The 27,372-nt window shown below is 40.6% G+C and overlaps 1 protein-coding gene across 5 annotated transcripts in view; it reads right to left on the bottom strand.

Moving 5' to 3' along the window:
• SYT1 (synaptotagmin 1) overlaps window positions 1–27,372 on the bottom strand; it is a 357,459-nt gene that overhangs the window by 82,457 nt on the left and 247,630 nt on the right. For all 5 annotated transcript variants that reach the window (XM_055712129.1, XM_055712127.1, XM_055712131.1 and 2 more), the window contains one exon: window positions 12,704–12,888. In XM_055712129.1, the coding sequence (XP_055568104.1) occupies window positions 12,704–12,888 (185 nt within the window). The remainder of the gene's footprint in view (window positions 1–12,703; window positions 12,889–27,372) is intronic.

Genomic DNA, 27,372 nt, shown 5'->3' with positions numbered 1-27,372 from the left:
AATATGTAGATCTTATTCCAGCAGATTCTTGCCTAAGTAAGAACTGAAAAGTGGGCAAAATTGATGAGACAAAGAGTGAAAAATTGTGGAAAATGTGAAAAAAAGTTGAGAGCATGAAAACAAGGATTCAATATTGAGCATTCATCCAGAATTGTTATTTGCATGTTCTATTAAATAGTATGCTTATCCGGAAGCCTCATCTGGAAGAAAGTTCCTTCTACACGGAGCTTCAGCTTGCAAAACTAGGCTATTAAGTGCAAGAATAAGATTTGTAAGTTTTGTTTTTTCTTCACATGAGGTCTGAAGAAACCTGCAGTATCTATAAGCAATAGGTTGCAGCTGGAGCTCTCTATCTGAACAGATAGCAAGGCTGGATGGTAGCTATATCCACGGTTGACAGTGGTTGGGGAAGGGACAAACATGAAAACTTTAACATTCTCACTCAGTCATGAACGCCGTTGGGGACCACGCAACAGTTCTGTTGGTGTGGTACGAAGAAAGATTGATCTCTGAAGTAGAAAATGTTATTTTTCAGAAGCCAGATCTAAATTCAAAAGGTCAAACTCAAAACTGTATTAAGCAATTATTTCTCTACTTTCTGAAATAAGCTAGAAATTCAGCGGGCATAGCTCAACTGAAATCAATGCAACAACATTGATTTAAACAAGCTGAGGAACTGGGTTTGAGTTAAATATCTGAATGTTAGTGAATGACGGACTTTTTACTAGGAACATAAATTACAGTGCACCTGGATGAGATTGGTGGGAAAGGTCGCTAGTGGATAAGAATCATCTGTGATGTTGGAAGAGTAATACTATTTCAACCAAACTATTTTTATTTGGAAAGGCTGAACTGCCCGAGATGAAAGTTGTTCTGAGACATTTTAGTTGCTGAGCTGCTAGTGAGTTCCCTGGCTGTAGCCCAACATTTTTGTTAGTACAAGTGTGACACTTTAAAACTGACAAGCTCTATGGCAAGGCACAGCCCCTGCAAGACCATACATGGGACTTTCAGGATATGGGGTGATGTGATTACGTCAAACACCTTGTTTTCATTGGTAATAAAAATAAGCTTGAGGTTTTGTGATTGTAGGAAAAAAAAAAAAGAAAAAAAAAAAGATGTGACTCAATCCAAGTGAAGCAACCACATTTATCTGAGCCTGGAGACAAAAGGAAGCAATAACTCAGAGTGGGATGCTAACTCCAAGACCCACTGCTCTGAATCATCCCAGTACTCCATAACTGAGGACTCCATGACAGAAGAGTGATAAACAGCTCCAGTATATCACCGTTTCTGGGATAAGTACTGGATTTTCTGCTGTTTCATCTACTTTTGACCTAGATTTTGTTTGAGAGGAAATATCTTACCACCAATCCTCAGGGATAAAAGGGGAGTGTAAAAAGAACTTTATATGCTAATTTCTAGGTATGAGGAATTTGTAACTATTGCATCAAGGCAATAGTTAAATCTCCATACTGTCTCAGAGAAAATTATATACTCTTCTGCACAGCTGATCAATCCTGGAGATGTCAGAGCTGTGCGTAACTCAATGTGAAAAAGTTCTTACTATGACTACGGAAAATACATTGGGAAGCTAATGTCCCTCTTGCAAGGGAGTTTTGAAGTGCAGGCAGAAAACATTGCACGGTTGGGAAACTCTTCTCCACAGGTTATGAGAGGATGCCTATTGGAAGGTGAAAGCTCTTTCCCAGGGGAGATGGAAAACATTTGTATGTTACTCACGTCAGCTGAGGAGCTATATGTTTCTTATTGACCTTGACTGAAGCACTTAGAAACACTAAGAATGAGATGGTGTTTGGATTTGGCCAAGGTTGCAGCGTGGAGGGAGAGAAGAAATGACAAATTATTATCTCTACAGCAGTCTGTACATAATAGTTTTTACCGTCAGGAGAGGAATTTGCTTTCAAACTAGAGGTCAATGCTTCACGAAGAAGCTGAGTCAAAGGAAGCACAGAAGTTTCTCCTGTTTGATGCAGCTGCTGAGTTCCAAAGAGGAAGAAGAATTGGATTGCTTCAAAGTACTTGAAACACCCTGTAGGGATTTTCATTTTGTGTTGAGATTCTCTGAAAGATCAATATTTAATGGAATTGTACTGCAAGCCTCAATTTATAGCACACTGTATCACACTATATTGGATCTTACTGTTGTATTGCTACAATCAATTAAAATAAGGAGCTATATTTTATTGGTTTTAGAAACAATAAAATATTTTTAATTATAAGCCAGTTTTTTCCTCAAGCCTCTTTGGCTGACACAACTGTAATCAGAAAGCCTGGATTTAGATGCAGAGGAATATAGACCTGTCCTTTCCCAATAGTTGTTTTAATTCCATGACATCTTAAATGCTTTTTCTGTGAAATATGTGACATAGAAACGCATTATCACATTGTGCGGGAAATCAGACTTACCTTTTCTAATTTTGGATGATTTTGAATTTCACTCAAGTGGTTTCTTTATGTCTGCATAACATATGCAGAAACACAGAACAAGGAAACCTCTATATCCTCTTACAAGTGTATAAATAATTGAGAAAAGTAGACTTAAATGCAAGCAGGAATATACAAAAAAAGTGTTAATCTAATACAACCTTACAAGGTGATACAACCACATCTAATGAAATCAGTATGCGACAGTGACCTCAACAAAGCCACACAATGCACAACATGTTTTCTTAGACCTGGAAGACAAAATGAACTTTTCAGCAAGCTCTCATTTAATACATATTTGAATGAGCTCTGTATCTAGTTCTAACCAAGGGTGCAGACATAAATCTACATATGGCATTAGGGTTTTCTTTTCTGTGCCATGTTTATTTAATAGTTTTCAAGCTCATCTACTCTGTAGTGGTTACTACAACGAACAGGGGTAAATTACAGCAATCTGGGTTCCACAGTTCAATCTGCTGGTTGTTTCGTCACTTCCATAACACAACTGAGTGGTTTTACAGTCTCCTCTTTTCTTCTGGGTTGTTACAGAAAATGCTTCATTTGCAGGTTTTTTGTAGTTGCATCTTTTGCATTAAAAAAGGAAAGAGAACACAAACCTGCTTGTAATTGCAGTTCTGCAAACTCCACACATTGCAGTGAGTTTTTACACTTCCTGGGCTTCCTTCCCCTCTCATTCCCCTCGCTGACAAAAGCCACTTTCCAGTGACGTTGCCTCCTGATATTGCAAACATCCCTCGCTTTCAGCTCAGTTCCACCAAAAGCCCTGCACCCTGTCACTGGGTTTACCCCACTACTATCCACCACAAATGACAAGAGAGATTCTGGGGATTAAACCAGCTTTATGTACACTTTCACTTAATCTCTCCCAAAACTATTTGTAGAAATCAAGAGGGTCTGCAAGGGATTTAGCACAGTTAGTCTGCTGGTTGTCTCGAAATTCCACATGTGCACAAGCTCCAAGAAAGCAAACTGATAGAAGACTCGGGTAACAAAGCTGCTGGGGGAGCAAGCGTACTTCCTTGCCTCCTGTACAGACAGGCAGAGGCCACAATCATGTCTGAGTCACCAGGAGGATGCAAAGACCCATGAAGATGCATTTTGCACTTTAATTCCAGTCTCCGTTATCTTCATGCCTCACTGTTAACGACTAGTTCATGCCACAAGCTATTTAAGACTGCAAGCAAAGTGTCTCTCACTGTTATCTGTAAAGAAACATTAACAGAGCTTTTAGGGTTCCTTCCATTCATGGGGTGGCCTATGGTCTCACTTTTAAAGAAATAAGATTACCAGTAAGCAAGAAGCAGAGACATTAGGAAGGAAAACATAACACTGACTGCAGCCTGTAAGTTAATTTGCTGCACAGTGCGTACTGCCGTCCTGAGTTCCATCTCTGCCAGCCCCATCAATCATTCCTTTTGTTCACATGGTGAAGGGGGTATTTTTTTAACGTGTGAATAATGCCCAGTCCTCAGGCTTGTGCAATGCCTGCTGAGCTGAATGGAAGAAAACAATGTGATTTTGTAGCAAGAATGTTCTGTGCCATGTCCAACAATGAATTTATCAGAAAGGCAATTTTTCCTCCACACATAGGAATGGCTGCATTTCCACTAATGGTGGTGCACCTCTTATCAATTTCTTTCACATTCAAGAACACCATAATTCTGACCTGGCCAATTTTTATCCCATGGGAAAAGAAAAGCCTTTAAAAATTGCTGGCTGATTCCCTATCAGAAAGCAGAAAAGCCTGCAACTGCACCAGATTCTCTATCAGAGTCCCTCAGAAGGAAAGGCAACATTTCATTCATTCAGCATCTGCTTTCTCTCCATGAATTAATTTAAAGAGCATGTTCTGCATGGGTTTCCAGTGGCTGAGCCAGGCTTAGGCCATTGTGAAATGTACTTTGCCATTACTGCTGTAAGAGTGTTGGCCTCACACACCAGCAGCGGGCCACACCGATGCACAGAATGAGCAAGACCCTGCTGTGTTCAGCATGCTATGCCTCGACATTACTTCCTTGCTTGTTATCCAGGTTTTAAACAGTCTGTTGGGTTATTCAAAAGGCTTTCTTTCTTTAGGAGCTCTGTGACATGAGGTCATCATGTTCACCTTAAGAGCTCACTGAATTGTTTGGGTACTAAAATACCAATTTATTCTGGTGCAACAGTAGAATACAGCAAGTGCTGGAGGTGTTCAATGTAAAATATGAATATACACATTCAAGTTGGAGCTGTTAAGCCCCCAAATCAACCTGTTTTCTTGGAGTCAGTGTTTGTTTCCTGGAAAAATATACAGCTGATCTCAGCCTGGGAGCCTCTAAGTTCACCCTGTGGGTCAAGGTTTTGCTTTGAATGCAGGGCCCAGGTGCATGAACTAAAAGAAGTAAGCACCCTTCCAAGTACACTAGCGTGCTCTGCCCCCGCTTCCCATATGGCAGTGCTTGGTTGCACTAAGCCGCAGGCTGTGAGTAGGAGTCCGCTTTAGGCTGCTTGGCCAGTGCATGCTGCTCAACCAATTGTTCTTCATCCTCCCCAGATGAATGGCAGTGGACCAGATGGAAGCATGCTTTGGGACAGAGCTGGCTCCTCAACATGGGAGGACTGCACAGCGTACCACATTTATTTCTCTTTGAAAAATTTGTCATACTATATAATTAGGACTACATCTACTGAACTGTGAAAATTAACCTAAATATAACCAGACATGATTTATTGGGCGCCACATAGATCTGTAGAGAAAAAGTTGGCAAAGACCTGCTCTTTTGACTCCGCTGCTTAGAAAGAGGTAAGGTCACCCTCTGACCATCCTCTAAATAGGACTTTATCAAGTATCCAATATTCTCACGCTTGAGGTTTATGTTGTTATTCATGTTTATTATTCATCATTTTGTAAAGAATAAATGTCTTTGCTTAAAAAGCAAAAAAAATTAAATAAATTAATTATTCCCAGTGGGGTTTGAAATGTATAGCTCATTGATATGAACCGCTGTTCCTGTTGTAGGTTATTCATACCCACTAACTTCAGGTACTCTGTGTAAGAGTTTAGCTCTCCATATAATCAGTGGATATAGGTAAATGTCTCAACAGTGTAATTCAAATCACTTAATTTAGGGAATAATTGAGTACTTCCTAGACACCGTTCATTAGGAACCTGGAGATTCTGGTCTTGAACAAAGAATTCAAAATTTGGTCTGTTAATCAAGAGGACACAAGAAAGAAACGACCTTGACAACAGAAGCTTCCAGTGGCATGACTTTCAGAATAGCAAACAAGACATGTAAGAAAATGGGTCAGAGATGTATCTTCATATCATCCTAAGAGTATAAAAGGTTATAATAAAAGTGATAATTGAATTATTTTACAGGAAATATATTTTTTAAAAAGGAGAAAAAATAAACTCTGGAAGCATGCAAAGCAAGCGCCTATGTCTTCTTGGGAGTGGCTGAGAGGAAGAGACAGGAATGTAAATATGCCCAGCCTTGTGGCTCACAGCTGTTGCTTCCATATTTTCAGGGTTCTGAAGTCTAATATAAATCTAAGTTACAAAAGAGTTTTGTGGAAAACCCTGCAGAACACACTCTTCTATAGCATTGTATCTTCATAAACATGTTATTTTCACACTTTTCAGGAAGTTTTATGCACCCTGCACAGTTCCATTCTGAGGCAGGTGAAAAAGCAGGACAATTGGTCAAGCCTGAGGTTGATTTAATGTACAAATGGGACCCAGTCAATTTATTTTTACTGCCACAGTATATTTACTGGGCTTGTTTTCTAAGAGACTTGTCCCCATTGTTTCTGACTAATTTTCTACACTGTAATGTCTCTGCAGCACATGCTGGCTTTCTGAGTGTGAATTAGGATGTCTCACTGCATTGTGGATAAGCCACGGCAAGCATTAATGTCACCATGGGCTGAAGATGCCAAGAAATGGGAATTGGCATGCTGAGACCAAGACAGGTGGCACCGTGGAATAAATACACTCACTATTCTCTAGGCATTCAACTAGGAAAACAAACAAGCACACGAGTAAACACTGCAGAAGAAAAGACGTTGCCAGCAACAGACCTCCTGTCTCTCAAAAAGATCGTCTTGGATTACTTCTGGAAATAGACTTGGGTTCCTTTGAGTGAAATTTAGGCTCTCTGGATGTCAGTGTGGATTTTATTGACTTCATTTTGTCTATCACCTTCGTGGTGCCAGGTCACCACACACTACTTTGAAATATTTCCAGACATCTAACATTAAAAAACTTGTTCCTTCAGCGTTTTGTCTCCATGAGGGCAGGGGCATTTGCTGTTCAACAGCTGAAATCGTAAGGTGAAATAATCTAAGAAAACCATTATACGTTGAAGTTCAGTTACGTGCAATTGCAGCTCTCAATATCATCTTACTTTATAACACCCCAATGTTTCATTGCTATTTATTAATATTATTACCTAGTACTAATTATCAATTTATTAATATTATTATCTATTGATGAACATTGATCAGAATATTCTGTTCAAGTTAGTACGTAATCCCAATGTAACAAGAAGGCCTATGTAAAGGGAAACCAAACATACAGAGAAGTCAGGTGGCTGACTGAAGGCCATGGTAAGTCAGTAGCAGAGCCAAAAATATACTCCTCATACTCTAGGGTGTAGTACATATATCTGATCCCAAACCTCCTATTTCACCTAGCAGACACATTCATTGTAAGCCAAAAATCTTTCAGTAGTGACAGTGTTTTATCCTCATGCAACGAGAAAGGACTGAGCTATTAAATCTCCTCCACAAATGCTTTGTGACCTAATAAAATGTTCGGACCACAATAACAACTATTCTCTGAGCAACATGGCTAAATTTTAGTAACTTTTCAGTGCTGCTGTTGATGACTGAAATAATTATGTTTATTCCTTTCCTCAGCCCACAGGCTGAGCTTAAGCAAGAATTTCGCTGTACCAATGCATTAAATTCAGACCCAATAAATCATCAGCTATTATAGTGTCTCTGGAGCTGGGTGTTTGGAGGCTTTTTTTTTTTTTTTTTTTCTAAAGAAAAAAATAAATGGGAGCCACCAGGGGCATTAGCAGAGACTGGAAAATTGTAAAGATGAACACTGCAATGGTGCTAGTTGTCATTCCGTTGCACCAACAGAAGTCTGGAGTAAGACCACTGAAGAGTTTGCTATGGAGCACTAAGAATGTAAAGCATGGGCACTGTACCAAGATGATGTGAGAGCTCACAGCAAGTTTCATGAGGTACCGATCATTTTAGCAACACTTAGAAACTAAGACATTAAAAATACGCACTGCTTTTGTCTATTTTTGATATGGTGACATTTATACAAAAAGAAAAGAAAATTAGCAAGGTATTTTTATGTGCCTACGAATTTTAAACTCGAGCTTTCTAGTACAGTTTGACTTAATATTTTAACTACAGAAAGAGTGACAACCTCTTTTCTTTCATCCTCCTCCAGCCTCCCCCCAAATATATACCCAACCAAAAAAAACCTCAATCAATTTAGTTCAGCCTCTTGATGTGTGTATCAAATCTACTACATACAAATCTCAGCTAAGGAGCCAGAGCTGTCAGAAGACTATATGTATCAGAGCTTTAGACTAGGTGCGTTCAAATAGCAAAATAAACCTACCGCAAGTGACAATCCAGAACAGTCATGAGACACAACATAGACAAGGAGGACATAGAAGGAAGAAATAAAAATTAAAACATCCACACACAAACATTAGTTAAAACCATGGAGAAATGACCTTTTTACCATAGTACATTCATTAACAATTTGCCTCCCCTAGAGTAATTCCAGTCCTCTCAGTGGCCCTTTGTGGAGCTGTATACTCTACTTGAAAAAGTAAGCATTGCCTGCCATGGAAATGGGTTTCAAGACTGAAATCCTAATCTCATTTTCAACTCATGTCCCACTTTACCTCAACTACATTTGCTCATAATCCCTTTTATTTCATAAGAAGTTTCTCATTTTAAGTTCTGTTCAGGAAAGTGAACATTTTGAAGCACAAATAGAATATTTGTGAATATATGTGAAAATAGAGACCAAAATTTTATTCCACTTTCTGTAACGTGTGACTGTTGAGCTGACTGAGTATGTCAAAAGGATCTTTAAATGTGTCAAGCTATATGGCTCTATAATGATTTGGCATGGATGTGCAGGTCAGCGTGCATACATGTATGTCAGAAGTTCTCTTTGACAAACAAAAAAACAGACTAAGATGGAAATTATACTTCCAGAAGCTGACGCTTTCAATTTACCAAATGCTACTCCCTTTCAAGTTTTGTGTACCTAGAAAGCTAGGATCCTGCAAGATGCCAAGTGCCTATCAACTGTTATTATGCACTCTCAGCTGAATGCAGAAGGTAATTAGCACTTGCAGGTTCAGGCCTAACAATGACTGAACTAAGCTTTTTGGGTTTTTTAGATATTTGGTACAGTACATTGCCCTTTATAATGGCATTAGATTTACATCTTAATCTTCAATAACTTTTTTTTAATGTTAAAATTTGCTTCTTTAAAGAGCTAAAAGGCATTCTTATTATTTGCCTTTCTGTTTTATGCTAGAGCCTCTGAAGTGGTTCAGTTCTCTTGACTGAAATATTCTACATCTAGCATTGCATTGAGTTCAGCTATGTGTATTAAAATTTGCACTTAGAATTCAAGATTAAACTGTTAGAATAAACAATCAGTCATACAGACAAAAAAAAGACAGAAAAAATTTCAAGAATTAGGAATTAAGTTGATAAAAGTTGCTGCGTGCCAAGGACTTAAAACCTATACGCTATCAGACTAGACTGCTAGGTATGAATTTAAGGGGTTAATTTAAGTAGCCTGCTTTTGAAATCCCAGACAGTGAAGCAGAAGCTTGTTTGGAGAGTCGGTGATCCATCCACTTATTAAAGGTCTGACACTGACATGAACTGAGAATTTACCATCCTTAGGTTTAACTGTGCAAAACAAAATATATTAGTTTTAGATCAGGTAATCCCAAAATGTTTGGGCAGAAGTATGTTTAAATTACTATGCAGAATATTTTGAATGCAATGATCTTAAAATACCTATCTGTGCAACATGTCAAAGTTTGAGCCCTCTTTGCAGACAAGAAATGCAGGACTCAGAATTTTATCAAATTTTCCAATGAGAAAGATAGAAATGAAACTCAGTATTAATTACATAATGTAATTTTTGCATTTAAAATATTGATTTTCCAAGAATCCATGGTCATTTATCCAGGTCCTAATGAATATAATCAAAAACACTTAATAATATATTGTAAATACAACACAGGCCTTACATGATATGGAACAAATTCCACATAAATATCAATCAACAAGTTGCACATTATTTGCCCTACAACAAAGTATTAGGTTTGTTATCGTTGGTAGAACATAACAAACATTTCAAGGAATTTTCTCAGGAGCATAATCAAACAGTTCTTCCAAATTATTTTTGGTTCAATGGGAGCAGTTGGCTAACAGTAGCCCAGGGTAACCCAACAATTGATGATCTGATTTTCCATGTGTTGCTGAGGGGGAAGTATCTCACAATTACTTAATATTAATAGCCCAGAACCAAGTCTATAAATCAAATACAGAGAATCTATGAATGGTAAATCAAAGTGCTTAAAGAAAAAGGGTTTGTTTCACATTCATCATGCAGAGAAAACAAAATCAGCATAAAATCTTTTTCAAGGGAGAACTCAAAATTTCTGCTCTGTTGTTTTTTGAGCTTGGCCTCACTAATCTTTCTACCCTTGGAATAGCTGCATCTACGTTAGTGATCTTCTGTACTGATGATGCTGTTTTGGGGTGTGAATTTGTCTTGTGTTGGTGTCATGCACTCCAATACACCAGTGTGGCACATGAAGCATCTTCTCTCCAGGTGGAACCAAGGCTGAAGCTGTGCACCAGGGCACAATCTGAAGTGCTCCACTTGCAATGTGGATGCAAGGATCTCCAGCTGTTTACTCTTTGTGTCTGTGCAGGACTGTTAGTTGCAGCAAGGCAATCTGGGATGGCTGTAGAGAAATCTGCTTTGTATTGCCTACTAGCATGTAGACACGTAAGTACACCTAGAATGGGCAACTGGTGTGAACTTCATTAGCTGTAAGCATGGAATGTGTACTTAAGGTCTGAGAACCAAAACAGACTGTCAGATGAAGTCTCACTCTTTCCTTTATCACTCACATAATGACACTGTGTACAGTGGCCACTATAAAATGTTGATACATACACTTGAAAGTAATGAATTTTGCCAAGGTTTACTTTGTGTAAAAGTCTATGCACTTGGTGTAGTGTGTAGGCTAGAAAAGTTAACTACTATAATGAATCAACATTTTAGTAGTGGCTACTGCAATTGAGTAGCACGACCAAGAATAAAACAGCTGGATCTTCAGTTATTTTCTTTCCATATTGTCTACTGAGCAAGAACAACAAAAACTGTCCTCTGGTCTGATAATGGAAATTGGAAATAGCTCTGATAGCTCTGTACCTTTGAAATTTACCCATTATTTTCCTCCCCTTATTTGAGCTCCTTTCAGATTCCACTTGTGATCCAGTTGCAGCTAGTCATCAGACTTGTAAGGTTTCCTCATCCACTCCCCCGATTTTGCTCTTCCCCTATCACACCTTACATGCCTGGAGAAGCATGCTAACCTGTTCCAGGACTCTTAAGACTGGCTGATGAGTCACATTGGTGGCTGCTCCATTACTGTACAGTGGCATCTCACCACTTGTTGTGGACTGCTCCATGGGCCTTATAGCTACTGTGCTCTAGGCTTCTTTTCTTGGATCTTGCTCCCGACAACTGGGCCTAGTCTTCGGGTTCCCAGCTTTGGCTTGTACTTCTAATCAACCTGCCTTCAGCCCAGCTTTCTTCTACACTAGATCCCAACTTGTGGAAGGAACTGCTCATTCCTGACCATTATCTTCTGTCTTTGGCTGAATAAGTGGTCCTGGACTGCTCTGGCTCAACCTCACTAGGGGTCTTGGGGGTACAGACTTGAACATGCAACCACTTCAGAGTTATTGACTCGTACTGAAGAGGTTTGGTCAAGCAATTCTCTAAATTTCTTCAGCAGTTTCTGTTTGAAAAATAAAGCCCATTGTCTTAGCTTGGGAAATCTGGCAATACAGTGAGGACACATGGATACTTCACATTCGTTTCCCCATTTTTCTGCTTATTCCCAACAGTTTGCTCCAGGAAGAACAATACTAAAACCCTGAGTTTTATTTTCTTTCAGGATCATATTTAGGAGAGGTTTAGATTGCACATTAGGAAAAAATTATTCACCAAAAGGGTTGTCAAGCATTAGAATAGGCTGCCCAGGGAAGCAGTTGAGTCATCATCCCTGGAGGTATTTAAAAGACACGTAAACATGGCACTTAAGGACATGGTTTAGTGGTGGACTTGGCAGTGCTAAGTCAACAGTTGGACTCAATCTTAAAGGTGTTTTACAACCTAAATGATTCTATGATTAGTCGAGCCTATGGCCCTGAGAATTAGGTCCTGCAACCTTCTGCTTCTCTTGCATGAAGCAGATCTGAAGGGCAAGTTTTTCTGCCCTTATGAAAATGATGCTGCTCAAAGGGCATTATGCTAATCTTTTCCTCCACGTTACTCAGTTGACTTACAGCTACAAGTATGCCCTGTTATACTTAATCTCCTCCTCCCTAGTACAAAATGAATTTTCCCACCATCACTGTGTTGAACATCCCTGTGCTCTTCCTTTTTGCTTGTTTTCCATCGTTTCTATGCTTCCTGTTTTTTCTTCTATACTGTTGTTTCTAGCTCTGCTGAACTTTTGCTTTTGTGTAAAAAGAGATTTAGAGTTCAGAGATACTTTGTTTATGATGTATCGTCAGAAATAGTGCTAGAAAGATACACAAGCACTGTACTAGGTCCCGGTAAAAATCTTTAAAAAACGGACAGTGAAAATTGCACACATTTGGTTCATTTTTGGGACATCCAAGATACTCTCAATAAACTTGCTCCCTCCAGATGAGTCATTACATGCCTGCACATTTTTTTTAGCAGAGTAAGGAAACTGGCTGACAGCTTCATCAGTGATGCGACACCCAGATTCATCTTTTGTGATACCACTGAGAAGATGCTGCCAATGTTCCCTCTTCACAGAGCCACTACTGAGGCATGAAGCAGAACTTTTTCTAGACACACCAAACAAACCTTCAAATGCTACTCAAGAGTTCAAGAAAAGGAAAGGTACTTTACCTGGTCTTTCATGGTTTTCCCTAAATCTTTAACATCTTTCATGTTAATAGCATTCTTCCCTCCCTTCTCCTTTCCCTTCTTCTTGTTCTTCTTTTTGAACAAGCACTTCTTACAGAGACAGAAGCAGCAGGTAAGGATTAATAGGACTGCAACTATGGCTATGGCTATTAAGGCCCAAGGTGGCACTGGAAGAGAAAAAGAAACACACACAAAAAGAAGGTGGTAAATTGTTAGTAGGGTTAAATTTAGAAACAAGCACGTTTCTGTCACAGCAAAGTCTTTTTCAATGAAGATGCCTTGCAGAAATACTTGAAATCCTTTCTAAAACACCCTTTCATCATTCAAATATTTCTCCCAGCTGAGCATTTTCACACACAATGCCAATTTAACACATCTAATGGAAGGTGTCCCTGCCTATGGCAGGGGTGTTGCAACTAGATGATATTTAAGGTCCCTTCCAACCCAACCCATTCTATGATTGATGTAGTTACCTGCCTGGTGACAAATATCAAACTCACTTGCAGCTATTTTAATTAATCAACCATCTGAAAAAAAATACATCCAAAATATTTACACTGTGCAAATCTGTAAAATGCTCAGCACATTTAGACAATTACTTGCTTCATTCTTTAATCGAATCCCCAACCCACCTGGCATTGTGGATGAATCTGGTAGAACTGACTGGAAATTTCCCTTCTCTGGAACGGCACACGATCCAAGCAGTCAGTTTTAATGAACAGCCCTTCTCCTCTGCCCACTGCTGTACTTGACAGACTCGCAGACTCCTCACAACAGATGCAGGTCAAGGTCACCAGTAAAGACTGACCAAGGACAAAGGACTGTCCAATCCAAGGACGCCTGCCCTATTTGTCATCATGCCCTAACACCAGCAAAGTTTCAGTACCTAGCTATATTCTCACCTATACTTTCCTATAAAGAAAAGCATATGCTCTTTTTTATTCATTCAGTCCAAGACGCTGCACACAGCCGAAGCATGAATAAATAGCAGAGAACATTTACTATGATAAAATGGTCTTGTTACCAAGATCAGGATTTTGGGGAAAAAGGAATTAAGATGACACTTAAACACAAGAACTCCGGAAGGGAATTATCTTCATACAAATCAGCTTTAATGACCAGTGACCTCCACATTTAACGAGAATACCTGACAAAATTTTAAATCTTGTTAACTGTCATTTTCTAAAAATCTCAAAATCCACTCAGTTTATCAGGTCTGCAAAATACTCTCTCAGTGCATTACCTAAAGGTCTCTAAAACTGAAGACTGAATCAAATTTGACATGTTGACGTCAGTGAATCACAAAAGGGAATGGACAGTATAAATAGAGAAAATGAATTGCTTAAAGGAGCTGAACAGAGTGTGAAGCATGGTCACAGAAACTTCCACTACAAATTTATCAGTTCAGGAAGAGGACAGAGCACCTACAACTTCCGTACTCTCAATGTAATGACCATTTTTTCTAACTTTTATTCAAACATCCTTGGTGACAGGTACAAAAATGCAGCAGAATAGTTAAACAATAATTTCTGTAATAATTTTGTGCCTCCAAATGTTCATTAAATGCAGCTGCTATAAAAGGGATGCTGTACCATATGTAGACCGAATGGGAACTGATTACGAAACAAATGAATGTTAAAAGATAAACAGTGAACAGATTAACAGCTGTTTATGGTATGTATTTTATGGAGTCAGCAGCAGCAATTCTGCAGTTAAAGTTGCATCAAATCTGCACTTATTACAACTTAAAATCTGTGTTTCATGCATTAACGTTTTGCTTTGTCTTCAGATCTGGTGTGGTAACACTTTGTAGCACAACTGACTCTCCTATAATATTATTTTTTTTTTCACCCACTGCTCACAAATATAAACCCACTGCCTTTTACAGACAATGTGCGCTCTTCCCAAATTCTAAACTTCATGTGTGTACTTAGTCTGTTAGACACTTAGCACCTGAAATGGTATTTGCATAACACTATATCTGAGTTAATCTACAAGAGTTGTGTCAATATGAAATGAATGCTGTGCTCAAATTTATCAGCTATTTGTTTTGCTGCCTTGTCAGCAGTGCTTGAAGCGTGATGCCAGTGAATATGGGGAGCAGCAGGAACATGGGATGAGGTTCTGCTAGCAGGATGGTGCACCATGGGAGGAAAGAGAGAAGGGACACATCAAATGCGGGCCAAGTGGGAGAACCAAGGAATTAAGGAGACAGGGAATGTGGGTGTCAATAGGATATATATATATATATGTATCCTACAAATGAAAAAAAGCTTGTGCAGGTAGTGAAATCAGGGGTCTTTGTCCTGAAACTGTTGTATAAAGCGGTATTTTGGCACTGCTGTCTCAGTTCTCTGGAGCATGAACAATGTAGGGTGCCTTGGGGAGCATTTGAAACACTTTCAGATCCCTCAGCTTCTTTTTTATAATGCACTGTCTTCTCTCATCTGTGTGTAATTTAATCTCACCCAATAGCTCTTGTGATGCAATTAAATGATCACCAAATTAATATCTGAGACACCAAGAATTATTCAGAAATCTCTTCAAAGAAGATATGCTTCATTCTTTATTAAACAAAGCATAAGCAATAAAGGAAAAAAATTGGGGTAACCCCGAATCTGGACATTTCCAAAACAACTTCAGCATTCAAGTCTGAAAAAGCAAAAAGGAACAGATTTATTTTCCCAATAGTCGTGTACTATTTCTGTCAAGGAGATGGCTCATCTGAACATTGCCATTGACAGAGATAGCCTAATCAATGGATGTAGATGTTAGATTTAAGACAAGTGAAACTTAAAGTTATCACTGGTTTTGAATTGATGTTTTTTCCTTTCAAAAGCATTATTTAAAGAATTTTAAATGTTAATAATTTTACATCATATGGACAAGATTTTCCAAAATTAGTAAAGACTTTGTGAGTTTTCCTATCTGTGTTCCCAATCAATGATTCTGCCAGAGAAGCTTGAATTCCAGAAAAAGATATGGTTTTAAAAGTTAGTTTTCTATAAAGTCATCTCAAGGTGGACAGGCCAGAATGAAATGACTGAAATCACTAGTCACTTCAGAAGACTCAGGTCTAGAGCCTTTAATTTTTCAGCTTTTTTACCAACTGTGATTAGTATCTATATAAACCTTACTGACAGTATATGGACTTTCTTCTTTTTGTACAATGGCTTACTTTGGAGATTTAGATTGGTTAAGTCCAATTGGGCTTTACCCACAGTTATGCAAGATTTTCAGAGAATTTCATCTTTCTAGCATTTAAACAGACAACAAAGGGAATCCACTGTTTGAAGACTACGTCCATCCATACTAAACCAGTTTGATCAGATCCAGTAGCGCAGTTTGAAGCCTCAGGAGGTCTTCCAACATGAAACCTTAAACAAAAGATCTGTGTGGCAGACAAAGCAGGGTGGGTGATGTGAAAAGTGCAGATCTTGACCAAGCGACCAAGGTTGTCAGGGTGCCAGAAGAGCCTTGTACAACTTGTCTTACCCGGTGCCTGCACAAGGGGGTGCTTTGAAACAAGCAATACTTACCTAGGCGATCACGGAAAAGCTATTGGTTTAAGGATAATTAATACGTGCGTTAACTTTCTGGTATTTTAGTGCTATTTTCTTTGTTCTGCTCCTGTGGGCAAATAAAGAACACTTACTCTGAAGACTGTTCCACGAATTGCTACGTGATTTGGTGATTCTACAAGGCTCCTAAAGACAAATCTATTGGAAGGAGTCTGCTGAGTAGCATAGTTAGTAAACAAGGTCTTGAATTACTGTTACTGATCCAGTCCAAACAAGGTATTCTTTAGGAATTTACTCAGAAATGCAGGAATGAAGTCTATCTGTAAAAGGAGAGTGCAGAGACAATGAAATGCATGGCTTGCTTCTGAGCAATAGCAGGGCATTGAAAAGAGTAAGAAACTGTGTTGACAATTGAGGCATTTTGGGTACCAATTTTGCGTCCTTCACTTGTGCCGAACATCAGTCAGACATGTATGCAGCTAAAGGAGCTGTGAGCTCTCTCATCCTCCTCTGTTGCTTTCTTCCACTAATGTCAGCCAGGGTTGTATGCACATTGTTGGTTATTTGATGCATTTGTAACATTTCACAAATACAGCAGCTGTGATGCACTTACATTTACATTTTAGTTTGGGCTTAGGACTGCATTTTTGAGGCATATCTCTAGACCATACCCATATACCATGCCTGGACTCATGTTATGCAGTGATCTGGGAGGGCATGATGGTCCGAATGGGAATGTATGCTCTCAGAGCCCGCCTAACGGTGCTCCAACTGCAAAAGATACTTGCCCATGGGAGTAAACCTAAACTGAAGCACCACAAAGTTTGCAGCGTGGGGCTAAGTCCTCAGGACTGACTGCTTTACTCCACTGACTTGCTTCTACTGCGCTGCACTAAACATAGCTTGTGTCCCAACCTGTCATTAAATCTTGTTCCACTGAATATGCTAGATTCAAAGGATGTATTAGTGAGTTATTCAATTTAAGAGCTATAAATTATGTCCTTTATATAAAGATATTCTTGCTTGGCCTTACACAAAATGCTTGGAGGGGTACATGCCTTGGGTCTGACATTCCTATTAGATGATCTAAAATTATCAAATGCCTCAGAGGACATTTGACTCCAAAGGAAAGACAGTAAGAGGGAATTCACAAAATGTGTACAGCATCGAAGTCTGTAAAAGAGAATAAAATCCTTAATCCTAGTAATTTCCTTCCCTTTCTGTGTGCAATGTCAGAGGAAACTTTTATTAACTTAGAACCCAAAGAGAGGGAAGGTCAAGGAAGGACTGAAGAGAGAAGCTGAAATAAAAAGTGAAGACTTCCGTACCAAAAATGCTGTTCACCGACAGCTCCCAATTAAGCAATTAAACATCCCCATTTAAACTGTAAACAGCAAAGGACTATCAGATGATGGCAGCTTCCATATTATTCTGCAAAGGAGGCCCATGCCATGTCAGAATTGATAAACATTAAAAATCTATGTTTCAGAGGGGCACAATACTTAACAGGAAGCTGCAACTGCCAAATAGCTGTATGTGAAGCACATTGCATTAATCTAAAGCTCTGGTAGCCTGAACATGACAGAACTGGCAGTTTTCATTTACTAAACCATAGTTTTGTTTCAGCTTTTTGCACTTACAGCTTCTAATCAGGAAGCAAACCCCATATATATAGCCATATTCAGACTTTCTGTATAGAAACTCTCCAGGGGCCACACTGTGGGAATCAATTTGACTTTCATTAGAAGTTACTTGAAAAAAATGTACTGAGCGCAAGGACCCAGGCAATAAATACCACTATTCACAGCAGAATGAAAACAAAGGTGATAAATGCAAAGAAAAGGAAACGCTGATACATGGTAAAATGACTTGTAAAAGAGGAAGATAAAACCTGAAAGTACATATTTACAAATACTGATGATTTAAATACTAGCCTTCTATCTTATACAGCTAAATTTCCACCCCAAACACTCTTATGTATGATCTCTTGCTTTAATAGCATGTTTGAAAAATATTGTTTTCATTACATTTAGCACAGATTTTTTATGTGGTTCAAGTTAATGATGCTACCTTTGACCCATCACTAGAAGTAACCATTACTAAATATCTTAATGAATGCTCTCAGACTGACATTTCCTCCCACTTCTCTGTTTTTTTTGAGCATGTGTAGTTGCATAAGACTATCTCTATGAATAGTTTATGGAAGTTACTTTAGCTTTAAGTGAGCTAAGAGATGGGTGTTCTGACAGTGAAAGTTCCCCACATGCAAAACAGTCTGTGAAAGTGCACTGATCAGATGGGCTTCACTCATTGAAATACTCCTGCCTATAGCTTCTTTGTTAGACATCATAATTTGCAAAATTATGCAAACTTCATATGACTGAACACTCCAGTTTTTGCAACTAAATGAACATTGAATTTAGCAGCAATCCTAGATATAACTAGAAATTTAGCCAAGGTGCTTGGGCTGCTTGAGAATCTGACGTGCCCCTGCATGCTCCCAAAGCTGGAAGTTAAAATGCAGAAAATCACCAAAATATTTACCTGAAGGTGAACCCACACATACTATTGGAACTTGCAGGTCATTTACGTTTATTATTGCTGCTATTAATTCACCTTTTAGGGCATGTGATAGGTTCTCTGTCATGGTAAAACGTATCTACTCAGCAGTGTATGGGCAGAACAGAACTATTTATGTCTCTGTTGCTATCTCTCTCTCCTTCTTTCTGATGTGTTTTGCTCCCTCTCTCTCCCAGCTCATCACTGCTCAGTCTCATCAGTTCCTCTGCCCTTCATCTCTTGAGACACATGGGGGAGAAAGCAAGGCAGGGGAGTTTCCAGGTGAGACAGGATGGTGAGGCAGCCAAAGCACAGAAGTGAAGCTGCTGAGATGTCTCCTTGAAGGAAATATCTCAGAGAGGTGGCAAAGGCCTTCAAGCTCAAATCAAGAAAAAAAAAATCAGGTTTCTTCTGTATAAAGAGTAAAATGAAAATGGCCCTCTGTTAACCTGCCCATTCTCCCCTGAATCAAAATGAAACAGAATATGAGCAAAACAGAGTTAACACACATCTCCCCACTGCCAGCTGGGGCCATTCTGTTGAGCTCTTTTTCAGCTCAACCACCACTGCACAGCCTCCCTGGTGGCCACATGACTCCTTGGGAAGGTCCCTCCTGTGGTCTCTGGTGCCGGATTGTTCTTCTCAGCAGTCCTATGGTTCTGCAGGGCTGCCAGCTCTCCTCTCACCCTCTCACAGCTCCCAGCCCTCCCGCCTCCTCCTGTCCTCCCCTTTCTCCAGCAAATACAGCCGTTTCTTCCATTCCCCTCTATGAAGGAACAGTATTTCTCCACTTGGTATGCAATAGCCCAGAGGTGAACCAGCAGCCCACCTCCCTCCTTCACAGCATGCCCCTTGTGAAGCACCACAACGTTGGTCAGTGTGACAAATAAAACAGCCTCTCCTTTCTGGCAAAACATCTAGGTCACTTACTACAGAAAACAGTGTAGGAAATGGAAAGAATTTGGTGTAAGATGCTTTCTAATCATGTAGATAATATTTTTAGACTGATGCTTCCTATTGGTTCATGTATCTGCTGCCATAAAGCTTTTAAAATAAAATAAATGAATTCAGGCTCTAGATAATTGCCAAAGAAAGCACTTGGCACACTGAGCAGCTGGGGAAGATGAAGAAAGCTGGAGCCTCCAACCAGACCTGGAAGCCAGACAAGTTTGCTGAAGGCTTTCCAAAAACTGTATGTACCAACACCAGCTGAGGCCAAATACTTTCCTGAGAAGGGACAAAACAACCCATAGCACTAATATTCAGCTCTGATGAACAAATCTGTAGAAGCTTGAGATGACTGCTTTCCATCACGGGAACAACTGTATTTTGTGGTTAAAACACATTTCACTTTTCCTGTGACATATACAATATGTTGCACTTCAAACATTGATTGATAGTCTGAAGGAAAAAAACACAGTAGAAAAAAAGGTGGTGCAACTCTGACTTGGAACAGGAAATTTCAAAGGGACAAAATACTCCAGTCATATCAATCCTGGGACTCAGAAATCAAGAGAATCAGACTCAAAAGTAATGAAATTGATGGGAAGAATAGTAACGATGCATGTGTATATATATATATATATATATGGTTTTCTTAGCTCATTTCATTAATTGCATGCAATGAACACTGGTTTTGTTTTATCTTCCTTCTCAGTTTTTGAACACTTGGAAATATTATTTATGTCATATTTCCAATATTCGTCCTGCAAAACTGAGGGCCAGGATTGTATTTAAATTTTCAAAACATTTACCACATCTCTTACATACCAGAATTAGTCATGCATAGTACATGTTGAATGTTCTAAGTTCTAAAACTAGGTAAAAACTCCATTGTCAAGGAAGGCAAAGCTCATTTGGCAAACTTTTTAATAAAATATTACGCAGGGGTAAAGTCTAAAAAAAGGAGCTAATTTCTGATTTCTGACAAGATGAACTTATAGAAACTATATCTATCTGTAAACCAATGGTATGTTAACATATACAAATGTAACACAGGATGCTATTAGATGATGGCTTAGGGTTTGAAGGAGAACAGCTACTATTAGAAGAATTAACAACCACTGGAGTAATATACTAAGTTCCCACTGAAAGTAAGAACTAGTTTATTTGTTACTGAGACTTAATATTAATGTAGAATGTCTCAAAAAATAAAAAAAGGCTCTTATATAGTACTTCTCATCACTAGATCACAAAGTGTCCTATCAAGGAGGTAGGTAATAATATCTGAACTGCAGAGGTGGAGACACTAAGACATACAGACTAAAACTACTTTTGCTAGCATCACATGGAAGACACCAGGGAAGCACTGATCTACATTACTGACTGGTGTGTACAGGAAACAGGTTCTTCATTGGCTGTAAGCATGTTTCCAGGACCAGAGGTCCCTCCTACATCTTTGCCATCAGCAAGGTTCATGTCAGCTGCAGGTCCTAGGCATGCACACCCACAAGTGTAGGAAGCTAAGTGCTGGAGGATGCCAGGCATATGTCACAAACACATGCACCAGAACACAGACTGGGGTGCACTGTCAACCTCAGATCCCACCAGAGGAAGCACCTCAAGCATCACCCTGGGGTGCGTGCATGCTGCGTGGCTCCTGGTACTACAGAGGCAACAAAAACTCACACCCAGACGGAACCCCTCTGGCACACTAAATTGCTAGTGTCAAGTGCCTTGTGTGACATGAGAGCCAAGCATAGAGTAGAGGTGCCCTGGGTCCCAGCGCCAGGCCTCTCAAAAATCTTTAATCTTTCAGAAACATCTCACTGGCATCTCAGTTACTGCAGCTCCAGGAGCCTCGGCTAGAGGACCACTTCCAGATTTTCTGCATGGCTGTTTTATCCAAGAGAGTGATGCTGCTGAAAAGGACCAAAGCATGGCACTTCCTACACTGGTGTGGAACACTTACTCTCAGCAGGGTAAGTACTGTCCCACAGAGAGCATAATGACATGCCGTGCTCTGGAAAGGTTCCAGGCTTGTAGTGTTTGGGACCTGAAAACTTAATTTTGTTTATTACTCTAGATCTGTAGCATAAACAAACAGACTTTGTCATGATGTGCTATTTTGGTGGGTTCACCCCAGCTGGACATCAGGTGCCCACCAAAGCTGCCCTATCACTCCCCTCCTCAGCTGGACAAGGGAGAGAAAATATAATGAAAGGCTCGAGGGTTGAGGTAAGGGCAGGGAGAGATCGCTCACCCATTACTGTCATGAGCAAAATGTATTCAGACTGGGGAAATTAGCTTAATTTATTACCAATCAAATCAGAGTTGTATAACGTGAAATAAAAACTCCATCTTAAAACACCTTCCCCCCACCCCTCCCTTCTCCCCAGGCTCAACTTCAGTCCCCATCTCTCTCCCCGCTCCCCTCCCCGCAGCGGTGCAGAGGACGGGCAGTGGGGGCTGCGGTCGGTCCATCCCACGCTGTCTCTGCTGCTCCTTCCTCCGCAGGGGGAGGCTCCTCACACTCTGCCCCTGCCCCAGCCTGGGCTCCCTCCCACGGGGCGCAGCCCTTCAGGCACAGGCTGCTCCAGCCTGGGTCCCCCGCGGGGTCACCAGCCCGGCCAGCAAACCTGCCCCGGCTGGGGCTCCTCTGCCCACGGGGCCACAGGTCCTGCCAGGAGCCGGCTCCAGCCTGGGCTTCCCACGGGTCACAGCCCCCTCTGGGCATCCACCTGCTCCGGCGTGGGGTCCTCCGTGGGCTGCAGGTGGGGATCTGTTCTGCCATGGACCTCCGTGGGCTGCAGGTGGGGATCTGTTCTGCCACGGACCTCCATGGGCTGCAGGTGGGGATCTGCTGCACCGTGGAGCTCCATGGCTGAGGGGCACAGCCTGCCCCACCACGGGCTGCACCGTGGGCTGCAGGGGAATCTGCTCCGGCACCTGGAGCCCCTCCTGCCTCCTTCTGCACTGACTGGGGGGGCTTCAGAGCTGTTGGTCTCACATAGTCTCACTCCTCTCTCTTGGTTACTGTTGTTCCTCCTATTATTTTTTTTTTCCTCCTTCTGAAATACGTTATCCCAGAGGTGCTACCACTGTCGCTGATGGGCTCAGCCTTGGCCAGTGGCAGGGCTCTCTTGGAGCCAGCTGGCATTGGCTCCATTGGGCATGGGAGAAGCTTCCGTCAGCTTCTCACAGAAGCCACCCCTGTTGCCCCCCTGCTACCAAAACCTTGCCACGCAAACCCAGTACAGCTAAAACACAGCTACTTTGATAATAATGTTTCAGTTCTTATTTAAAGCTTTGAAAAATATTTTTTTTCCTGACTCCTGCAATTTTAATATCCAGCCAGCAACACTGTAACCAGAATCCACTTACTCTGCCAATGCGCTTAAGTATGGGACAGCACAGAGTAAATAGAATTTACTCCTCATACATTCACACCGAGGAACCTACCCATTGAAACCGCCCTGCTGTTCCTCAGCTTTGTTTCCACCTTCTTAAAAAATTTGGTGAAATTCTCAGTGAAATTTACTGTGAAATATATGTGAAATAAGGCCAAATGTAAAAATGTAAATTATTTCTACCTTGTAAATAATCAAATTCTGGTTGTAAAAAGTGTAACACCATTTCCCTTAGGACTTGACCTTTTGCCTCTGTCCATTATACAGCCCAGCAGAGCCATATTACCGACTTTGAAGAGATACTAATCAGATTCATATGTCTGCTATTATCCAGCCCCTGAAAAGGCTTGAGATGACCCTCTTCTTCCCCCTCTGATAAGTAAGATAAAGACATGTTAAAAACTCATCTACAGCATAAAATGTAATATATATATATATATGCCATCCACTATTAAAGAAACTGATTTATCCTGCAGTTAAGGATCATGGGAGTAGTTAATTTCTAAAATCGATTAATACTTTCAGACATATAATCCTCTCTTGGTCTTTTTAATTTTTTTTAATTGCTTCAGCAGGAGAGCACTCACATATTGAAGTATGGTAAGTAGTGAGAAAGGCTAATTTCTAATAGGTTTGGGAACTTTTTAGTATCTTCAATGTCCAGAATGATTTAAAAAACTAATAATTGCATAGCTGTAGTAGTGATAAATTAATTACAAAAACAATCAAGGAGCAAATCAAAACTAATCTCCTTCTTTTAGCTACAATTAAAGCTTTGTTTTAAAATTTTTACTGTATGTTAGGCCACTTGCAGTACGCAGGCAGTAATTGCTCATATGAGAAGCCATGTTTCTTTTTGCGACATGTATATGTAAAAGCGTATTTTTTTTACTGGTCAATAGTGTGTATTCAGTGAAATTAACGAAGTATCTGCATTTCTTGATCTGTTATTTTATATGTACAGATATGGCTTTGAACAAGATTCTTTGATTAAATATTATCATTATTAATAGACACTCATTTGTGTGGGGGTAGTGCCTAAAGGTACCAATGCAGAAGAAATGCCTCACCAAATTAGACATTGCACATAGATGAAATAAAAAGACAGTCTCGCCTGAGAGGCTTTACGGCATAAGGTCCTGAGCCTGTGTGGCCCATCTTGGTCAAACTGACTGCTCACATGAGTTGTGCCCTTGTCCAACCATCAGCCTACAAGAATGCACCAGGCTTGTACACTACCAGGTCCAGCCTGTCCAAGCACATCACCTAGCACTCCCTTGTGCACAACCCTTACTAAATACTTGTTCTATCACCTCAACAAGATCCTCCTAGGATCCTGTCCGCCTAGGAAGTGAATGCCCTCTCTCTGGAGGAAACTCAGACAGCCATCCTGACACCTCCATATCTCACCAGTGGCCAAGGTTATGGCCAAGATTGGGCCCTGAAACAAAGGACACAGAAAACTAAGAGACTTTCCTTGGATGGGACCCTTCAGAAGGAGACCCTCCAAAAAGAGCTATGTTATTGAGCAGTTAGCTCCAGACCAACCTGATTTCAACCATGGCTCGCTCTGGTGTATTCCAGGTGACAGGTTTTAATAGGAATGCCCCAAATAAAAATAATGATTCTTCAGGCCACAGAGTCTTGTCTATTTTTGGCATAAATGGTTGTATGGCAAGCACTTTCATGCTGAACCCTCAGCATGAGATTAAATTGCTTAACCCTAGTCACCACAACTGAAACATCCCACACAGTCCATCACCTCGGTTTCTAGAGGTGTCTGTAACACCAAGAATGGCACTATAATACTTCTGTGCAATTGTTGGCAAGTACAACCAGCATGAGCCACACACGTTCACAGAGATCATCAATAAGATACACTTTGTTGATCCATTGTCCTCTCAAATTTGGATGCAAGTGGATGGTAGGGCTAGGTAACCCTGGTCTTGGTGCATGGCCAGCAATGCCTGATCAAGTGCACCATATGCAGGCAAGCGCTCATACCATGTGTCAGTCACAGAGTGCAGTAGGGCAGGGAGCAGGAATTCCACCGTGCTATTCCATGCACGCTGGCTCTGATCCTATCAGTGGAACTAAGCGAGACTGGCTGTGCCTGTATGCATGCATTTTTCCAAGGGACCTTAAACTGTGCATTGATTCAGTTCTGCATGGTTATACGGGAGAGCATTCCTGGCAGGCACCTCTGTCCTTGATGTGAAACTCCACTCATTTCAGGAAAGGGCAGACAGTAAACTGCCCATGCTGCAGGTGTTTTGAGAACATTATATGGGTGACAGTGGTTCATGAGATTGGGGGCATAATGGCGTGGGCTCTGCTGCACTGGTATATGATGCAGGCTTGGCAGGTCAGGGCAGCTAGGTGAGCTGTTCTGCAGTGTGTAGTCTGCCAGATTGCCTGGCAGGGGTTGTGCTGAAGGACAGAATGGTCCCAGGCTTGCCTCAGGCATTCAAACTAAAACCTTTGCATGACCTCTATCTATTAAGCATATGGTCAGGATACTTACACTAGCTTTGTAAATTTTGAGGGGTAGGTACCCACAGCCCAGCTATCCCAAGCCTCATCCTAGTGATGGGATGGAAGAAGACAGCCAGTTCCCATGTCTGCCTTACCTCTGCCTCAACAAGCACCACAAAAGATAACTCCCCTTGTGCCTTCTCCACTAAGCAAAACTTCCCCAAACCCCTGGCATTAATGTGCACAAGAGCTTTTGCAGCTGTCTGCTATTTTGCACCAGCGCACAGCGGTCACTATGAAGATGTATATCAGAAGACACTATAAAGATACAGTGCTGTGGAATCTGTATGTTATTAGACACTTACATTGCTAATACAGACAAAAAAAATCGATTATTCACTGACTCTATACAACTCAAATCCCTCGGAGAAAATGTTGTTTTCACCTGCTATTAAAAAAAAAATAGCAGGCTTTGACCTTTCTCTTTTTAAGTATCCAGTTTCATTTTAAAAGACTGAAGCAAAGAATCTAAATATGGGTTGTGCCCTTGCCTAGTACTTTGACCTCCTTTATTCTGCAAGAAGCTATCAAGGCTGCAACCACATATCAGTAGGAGCCTTTGTAGGAAGAAATCTGTTTTCAAGGTATGGTTAAGGTTAATAGCCATGTTGCTGTTCTTTTTCAGAAGCTCATTTAGCAGTACTATTATGATGAAGATGATGATGATTGATTACTAACTCCTGCCTTTTTGCACAAAAAGCACCATTCATGATTGGCTAACATAAATGCTGTAATGGTCATTAACTTTGTTGCAGGAACCACTGCCAAAGTGATAAATAGATTTGGTTTACATTAGCTACCAGCCTAAAAGCATCATTTGACCTCATTAATAGATCTAATCAAATCTGGAGTGATGCTCCCTAAGAAGGAAGACTATCCTTTCTAGGACAAGAAATCCAAGGCTTTTTTCTGGTCTCCATAAATACGGAAGTCCAAATTTTGTTTCACTGAGGTCAGGTCACAATTCTCTCCCAAATGCTTTGTGCAAATGATAGGCATTCAAGCTTTCCTTACTTCTTGTTCAGTCTGGTAGAAGTTAATGCTGCTCCCAGGAAGCATTAAAAGCTACCTGTACAAGACCAGGGAAACTGCGTTTCTGGGAGAAGTGGTCAGTTTGCTGAAGGGACCAAGAACACAACCTTTGTGTATACATGCCTGTAATTGCATGTTAGTATGTTGAAATCTACATCAAAATTATACGGTTGATGTACAGGTCTGTGGAATGAAAAAGCTGCAGACTGCATTTGGTTTCTCAGTCCACATTTCCTACACACCACCTGCAAATTGTTTCTCTTTTCCTTCATCTTTACTTCTGTAAGGTACACGTATAACACACTCCTCATTGTTGCTGTGCTTCTCACTTTGCCTACCTAGCAATGTTACAAGTTACTCATTTAGCATGCCTGGAAGCTCAGGCAGTGTGGGTGAGATGTGTGGACAGTGAGGTGGATCGAGAACTGGCTGAAGGGCAGAGCTCAGAGTTGTGATCAGTGGCAGAGTCCAGCTGCAGGCCTGTAGCCAGCGGTGTGCCCCTGGGGTCGGTACTGGGTCCAGTCCTGTTCAACTTGCTCATCAGTGACCTCTGGATGAAGGGACGGAGTGTACCCTCAGCGAGTCTGTGGATGATACAAAACTGGGAGCAGTGGCTGGTAGCCCAGAAGTCTGTGCTGCCATTCAGCGAGACCTG

This window comes from Falco cherrug, chromosome 5, assembly GCF_023634085.1.
Source record: "Falco cherrug isolate bFalChe1 chromosome 5, bFalChe1.pri, whole genome shotgun sequence".
NCBI lineage: Eukaryota > Metazoa > Chordata > Aves > Falconiformes > Falconidae > Falco > Falco cherrug.
This window is presented reverse-complemented; position numbering and strand designations above follow the sequence as displayed.